Source organism: Carassius gibelio, chromosome B24 (genome assembly GCF_023724105.1).
Source record: "Carassius gibelio isolate Cgi1373 ecotype wild population from Czech Republic chromosome B24, carGib1.2-hapl.c, whole genome shotgun sequence".
NCBI classification, from domain to species: Eukaryota; Metazoa; Chordata; class Actinopteri; order Cypriniformes; family Cyprinidae; genus Carassius; species Carassius gibelio.
In genome coordinates, this window is record NC_068419.1 from 4,662,075 (window position 1) to 4,669,114 (window position 7,040).

At 36.1% G+C, this 7,040-nt stretch overlaps 1 protein-coding gene across 1 annotated transcript in view; it reads right to left on the reverse strand.

The window, feature by feature from the left end:
- The window catches only part of dnah5l (dynein, axonemal, heavy chain 5 like), a 46,980-nt gene extending 40,031 nt beyond the window's left edge, over nucleotides 1-6,949 (reverse strand). The window contains exons 1-11 of the mRNA XM_052596257.1: nucleotides 6,710-6,949; nucleotides 6,522-6,613; nucleotides 4,591-4,779; nucleotides 4,435-4,509; nucleotides 4,276-4,350; nucleotides 3,814-3,885; nucleotides 3,611-3,712; nucleotides 2,430-2,616; nucleotides 1,998-2,163; nucleotides 1,303-1,396; nucleotides 133-231 (exon numbers count right to left, since the gene is read on the reverse strand). Of these exons, the coding sequence (XP_052452217.1) occupies nucleotides 133-231; nucleotides 1,303-1,396; nucleotides 1,998-2,163; nucleotides 2,430-2,616; nucleotides 3,611-3,712; nucleotides 3,814-3,885; nucleotides 4,276-4,350; nucleotides 4,435-4,509; nucleotides 4,591-4,779; nucleotides 6,522-6,613; nucleotides 6,710-6,929 (1,371 nt within the window). The 5' untranslated portion in view covers nucleotides 6,930-6,949. The remainder of the gene's footprint in view (nucleotides 1-132; nucleotides 232-1,302; nucleotides 1,397-1,997; nucleotides 2,164-2,429; nucleotides 2,617-3,610; nucleotides 3,713-3,813; nucleotides 3,886-4,275; nucleotides 4,351-4,434; nucleotides 4,510-4,590; nucleotides 4,780-6,521; nucleotides 6,614-6,709) is intronic.
- Nucleotides 6,950-7,040: the final 91 nt, after the last annotated feature.

Below are 7,040 nucleotides of genomic sequence, written 5' to 3' on the forward strand. Positions count from 1 at the left end.
ACTTGTGCTAGAGAGACTCCTTATGTTTTAAAATTACATAATACTCAAACTTTGACACTTAAGTGACCCATAATGTCACTCTTGGTTATGAAACAGTTTTTACTGAAGAATGTATCAAATATTGGAGCTTACTGGAGTGCTTTTTTCCAAAAGTTCGAAAAACTTATCCAGAGTTGATAGATATTTCACATTATCTTTAGCTTCATTGGCCACCACAGTAATACTTGTATCCTGTAGACAGAAAACAGCATTTTACAAACAAAATGTCAATATATTATTAAGAATTTTATGGAACCATTTAAAATTATTATCCAGTAACACAAAAAACTTTTTACATTATTTATTAATCCTGAATGTTCACTGTACTGAATTTATTATAGTAATATTTTGTATGTTAATTTAAAAACAAAAATCATTGTGAACACACAGGATAACATTAATGAGTGAGATTTATTAAAAGGGGGGGTGAAATGCTAGTTTTCACTCAATATCCTGTTAATCTTGAGTACCTATAGATTAGTACTGCATCCTTCATAACTCCAAAAAGTCTTTAGTTTTATTATATTCATAAGAGAAAGATAGTCTGTACAGATTTTTCCTGGAAAAACACGACCGGCTGGAGGCCTTGTTTGTAAAACAAGCATCTTCGAAATGCAGGGAACAAACACAAACACTTGCACAACTCCGTTGATGCTCTGTAAAAATAAACTCCATCCACTGGTCCCTTAATGCTGTTTTTTCTTTGGTAATCTGTGCAGGGTTGTCTTGCCCTGGCAACCAAAAACACACTCCTTTTGGGCATTTTGCGAGGCTCTCGATCTGATCAGTGAATGTCTGTGCTCTCAGTGCTCTGCTATACGGGAGCGCGCGCTCTTCCGGCAGAAGTGCCCTCAGGACCCATATAAGGAAATTCCGCTCCATCTAACGTCACACAGAGCCATACTCGAAAAAAACTTTCCGAAACTTGTGACAAACCGGAAGGAGTATTTTTGGAACAGAAATACTCCTTCAAACGTACAACTTAATTTTTGAAACTTTGTCCATGTTTAGCATGGGAATCCAACTCTTTAACAGTGTAAAAAACTCAGTATGCATGAAATTCACCCCCCCTTTAAGCAAAATTTGGAGGTAATCTTAAAATAACGTTGAATGTTGATGGCCTTAAAAAATATTCTCTATATGCAAAGTATAATTACTTACTTTTTTATTTTTGATTTTAAAACGTGGCATTTCTTCATGTAATAAAGTATGTATTAAAAAGTATGAAAATACAAAGCAAAACAAAACATCTACTTAACTGACCAGTTCTCTCCATTTACTCAGAGTCTTGGACTTGGCCGCATTCAGTATACCAATGACCATCTTCACATAGGGGTCCTTGATTTCATCCAATAGGCTGAAAAACATTAATACATAGTGAATTTAATATTTATATGTATAAACACTAAATTACAAATTGACCTATCGGTAAGCCCCTCCCCTCAAACGCAGATGAGCCAATGGCAGTTGGCAAAGGGAGTGGAACTCGGATATCTGAAGGTTTCAGCACCATAGAGAAACATTGGAAGATCCGAAGCTTGCATCATTTTTATGGGGTCGAAAAACGATGTGCCTGTGTTACATAATACATGAACAGTGTTGATCTGGGATGTTGTTATCTGCGATGGTGATGAACGTAACATGAGGCTTCTCCCATCTGCATTGTGAAGTGTAAAACCCTCGCTTCCAAATTAATTCCCACACTATTTATTTTAAATCTATTATATATCCCTCCATGGCATATTTTAGTCCCACTTGAATGGTGGTCCTCCTGTGTCCAAAATTTGTCAAAAAGATATAAGGACAAGCTTATCACACTGAAAGCTGTCATTGTAAGACAGTAAGCAACTCCATTTGTTCGTCTGAGTTCGCAACAGTAACTAAGGGGGGCGGGGCTTACCGATAGGTCAATTGTGTGTGTTACTGCTGAAGAAAAAAACTGCTGGATGGCATGGTACCTGCTGAAGGTGATCATTCTGCGCTTCCAGTGTGCCAGCTCTGCTGAGGGTCCAATATCATCTGATTCTTTCCTGATGCGTTCACTCTCTGTCAGCACTTGCTCTATCTGCTTGGCCCAGTGTAACAGCACTGCTTCCAGACTTTCTACCAGCTCTGAGTTATTAGCTTAATACCAAAGCCAAAAAAAGAGAATAATAGCAGCTTTAGTTTAGGACTGGCTTGTAATTTTTGTTTGTGTTATGTATTTTTATGGTTATTAAATGTGAAATATTTTATTTCTGCGCAACAAATAAAATGTGACCTTGGGTTACTTCCTAGAAATAGTATGTATTTATATACAAAAGGAAAATTTGTAAAGCCCTCTACCTCACCCAAATATTATTAATTTGACATAGAGTGGATTATGATTTATTCCATATTCAACATTTTACCTGCATTACTGTAGTCTTCAGCTTTCTGTATATGACTCAGGTCAGGGGCTGATGGGATGTTGTGAAGCTTAAACTTTTCATCCATGCTCCTCATCACTGAAGAAAGGGTACAGTTGAACTTATCCACTGACCTCAGAAAGTCTTGCACATCTGAACTCATTTGACCACCTTTTATAGCTCCCCAATCCTAAAGGAAATGTTTGATTAATAAATAACAGAACAATAACAAAAAATAAAATAAAAAAATAAATAAGAAAGTCCCAGATTTCTCTGTTTCTATGATATTTTCTATGTTTCAGTGCTCTAATGAAAATAATAACTTATGTTCATAAATATATAGGAATTTCATAATAACATGAAACATTTCTGAAAATGCGCTCACCCTCAGGCCATTCAAGATGTAGATGAGTTTGTTTTATTTGGCATTGCATCATTTGCTCACCAGTGGCCCTCCCACAGTGCATGGCTGCAAGATTTTTAATATACTTCTAATTTCTGCCATATGGACATCAACTTGATATAGTCACCACTGATAATCTACTACTTAATATAATTTAGAAACGTACATTTTTTTTTAAAGCTGCTTTGCAACAAATTAAATTAAATTAAATTAGTTTGTAAAAGTCGCTTTATCTGTGCATATTTCTCTTCTGATTCAGATGAGATGACTTTTTCATTGGAGAAGGCAATATTATGAACAGAAGACTTGTATTTTAGCTAGAAGCAACTGTTTGAAGCTGGAAACATCTTGATGGATTTGTGAATTACAAACATGCAGCTTTAATTGATTACATAGAGTTGAGTGAATTACTCGTGGATTCTTCTTATCAGCTGTTTGGACTCTCATTCTAACGGCACCCATTCACTACAGAGGATCCATTGGTGAGCAAGTGATGCAATGCTTAATTTCTCCAAATCTATTCAGAAGAGGAAACAAACTCATCTACATCTTGGATGGTGTGAGGGTGAGTGAACTGTCAGAAAGTGTTAAATTCTTTTAATAAATCATTTTGGTAATTTACTGGAGCAATAATGTAAAAATAAAATAGTCTATTCAAAGGATGAATTTTTATATTAACGTATGGTCCAAGACAGAAAGCAATGGTACAGTATATATATCCTGTCCTATACAGGTCTATTACATTCATCATTTATGTAATTTGTGGAACCATATTTCATACCTCTTGTGATTTGAGGGCTTGGTTCATGACCTGAGTAAAAAGAAACTCCAAACTGTGGAGGACACTTGTCTCTGAGCAGTCAAGCATTCCAAAATTCACCTCCTACAGAGAAAGCCATAAGATTATCCAATGACCTATAGACGATACTAGACAGTACCAGTTACACTTGAAAAATAAACCTGCCCACCTCAACCCACACTGACCTGGGATATGTTTGTGGTTGTTATGGCCTTGTCCGTGATTCTTGTGAAAAACAAACACTGCCCGGTAAGACCCTGCAATCAGTGAATGAAGAGCAGCCCAGTTCATTGTTTTTCTCCTTAGCAACATGCATATATAGTTACTTAGTCACTCGCCATTTAGAACACGCTGTCCATCCAAAGCTACTTAAATTTCATTAATTGCAGCGACAGTCCCTCCAGAACAACATGTTTTGCTGGCTTGTCTTGTTGTGACTACTACTAATTAACATATTCGTTTTTACACATATAGTTTCTAGGTTTCTGTTTTAATCCACTTTCAAATGTCACATGATCCTTCAGAAATAATACTGATTTAGTGCTCGAAAAACATTTCTTATTATTACTCTTATTATTACATATTATTTCTGTTGAAATTAGTTGCAGGGCTTTGTTAAAAGTGTAACAGTAAAGGTGTTGTTGTACCTCATTAGTGCCTGTCGTGATAAACAGCTTCTTCTGTCCAGTGGCTAAATTTGTGGTATCTACCCAAGAATGGGACTGTAGAAAAATACATGCAGATATAGCTTGTTAATATCATGCTTTTAGGATGTTTAGCAGTCACCATTAAGTTGTGTGTTTTACCGTTTCTGTGACTTGGTAGAAGAACGTAAGACTCTTTGAACCATTTGCTGAGAAGAATTCTTCAATCATGTAGAACTGCAGAACATACACACATTTATACATGGCAACCACATGTCTGGTATTTTGAAGACATTAGTAGTGTTATATTTTACTAACCTTATCATCTGAGATGATAGCCTCCTCAACTTCCGTGTCCCCCAGGCTCATCATCTCTGCAATGATTGAGATGAGGTACTTGTGTCGGCCATCAAGAGCTGCTCTACGCTCATCTTTGAGAGCTTTGACCTGTTTTATTTTCTCCTTTCGGGCTTCATTAGATAGTATCACAGAGCGCTTCCCTGACACCTGAGAGAGAGGGACAAGTCAAGTCAGCTTAACCCTTGAGCGGTCTTTGGTCGTTCTTACCTGAGAATTTTACATTTGGATTTCTTTTTTTTTTTTTATCATAGCTTCACCAAAATGCTATGAAACTTGGTGACTTTTATGTCACTTGGTATGTGAACACACACAAAAACAATTGAGGGCATGATTCGAAAAGGCTACGTGGTTGTAAAATAATTGTCACACTCATGTTGTTCGTTCAAAAATGACGAAAATACAGAAAATATTTTGTGTGTACAATCTACAAATCCCCGAAATGCTGAAAAAATTGCAATGAAGGGGTGAAACTCTAAAACATCTAGAGTGCAAAATCAACACACCAACTCACACATGCACACAACCACCTGGTGTGACTGTAACACTGCAGCTATGTAAAATTAAATTAATAATTCAACTACATTGCAGTAAAAAGTGGACAGCGAGGAAGGGGTTACACTCTGAAACATCAAGAGTGTAAAACGAATACATCAATTCACACGCTTACCTACACACACTTACAGACACACACATACAGAATTATACAGACTCAAATGAATTGGTATGGCTGTAACCCTATAGCTAAAATGAGTCAGAAGACAGAAATAAGGTTAAAATCAGATCAGACCCAGAAAGATTAAGCTCTGATAAAGCATTCCTCTTAATTTTTTAGTTTTGTGTAACAAAATGTTCAACGTTCAGCTTTAAAAGTAGTAATTATAATGCAAAAACTTACGCTTCAAATCAACATTTAAGTACATATGGAGGGAGGGGTGCTTGCGATCCATGTAGAATTGACATGCTGTTAGATTTTTGGAGAGGAGCACATCAGGCTACGTCGTACTACACATAGCCTAAGACATAGCTACGTTCGGTAGGTTCGACGCAGAAGTATAATTTGGGCATTAGCCCCCCAAAACTGTCTGAACAATCAGACCAGTGCTGCTTCCTTTTATTCTCACGTGTTTTAAGTTTTGTCAGTTTAAACATTAAAGTAATTTTAAGCCATTTAAGCGCAAGACATCTCAATGCGGTACTCATGCGCAGTGATAACGTTACATAGTTTCGGTGCGCACTGTGCGTATATGTTAATGTTAAAGAAAATCGGTGTGAAAACATTAACAGGGGTGGGTGCTTTGGGTGCTTGGGAAATTAGACAAACTTGGGGGGACACGTGCCCTAAAAGGTTGAAACCCCCTGGGTTACACGATGAAATTACAGGTTTTTCTTTTTTGCTTTCACCACGAAGTGCTATTCTGCCTTAAAAAATCGGATTTTAAAGGCCCAGTCTCTATTTTAATCTGATATACTGCATTAATTGAAAAATAATTTTCAAAACATTGGAAAAAAATGTTTTGAACTATTTTCAATGGGGAAGAAATTATCATAATTATTTCATAAATATTAATTAGTACCATAAAATTTCCTCAAAATACATAAGAAAATATATTATTGAAAGAAAATATATATCAGATTGATTTTACTGAAGAAAAAAGTTCGGGTGTCTGGTCACTTTTGACCGTGAAGACCATCAGTGTGACTCCTAAATAAGGAGCGCACAAGCAAACTAACATTACAGAATTGGATACAAAAATATGTAATGCCAGACTATATATAATCCACAAACAAACTAATACATTATTTCATAAAATAAGTATAAATTAATAAATATAAATTAAAAGAATAAAATAACAGAAAAAAATTAAATTAAATAAATAATAGTTACTGACAGCAGTGGTGACTGACTGGGATACAGCAGCTGGTGCTGTCTGATTGATGTTTTTTTCCATTTGCGCTCCAATTCTTCTGTGTCTACCCGCACCTATATTTAATAAGATGAACAATACAAAGAATCCTGCTCATTAAAACATATAAAGACAGGTCATTGTAAAATGTCACTCACAAAAACTAATCATACCCGTTTTTATGGTGGTTAGTGGTGGTTTCACTTCTAGATCCTGATGTGAGGATGAGAGTTTTGTTATGTCATCGTTTCCTTTTTCATAAGATGACATAGTGCTTTCCTCCCCAAATCCTTGCTTATTTTCCAGGGACATGCCAGGTGCTTCTGACTCACGATCGGCTGGCTCTTTGTCTGTGCCATTGGCATCCATAGGAGGGTCTTCATTTTCTGACATTTTTTTTTTGTGTGTAAATATCTTCCTGAGAATTCACAGTTAATTTAAATTAGGCATTTTTCATAATTCAAAGACTCCCAGGTTTTACACTGCATGTGCAGGATATAAACC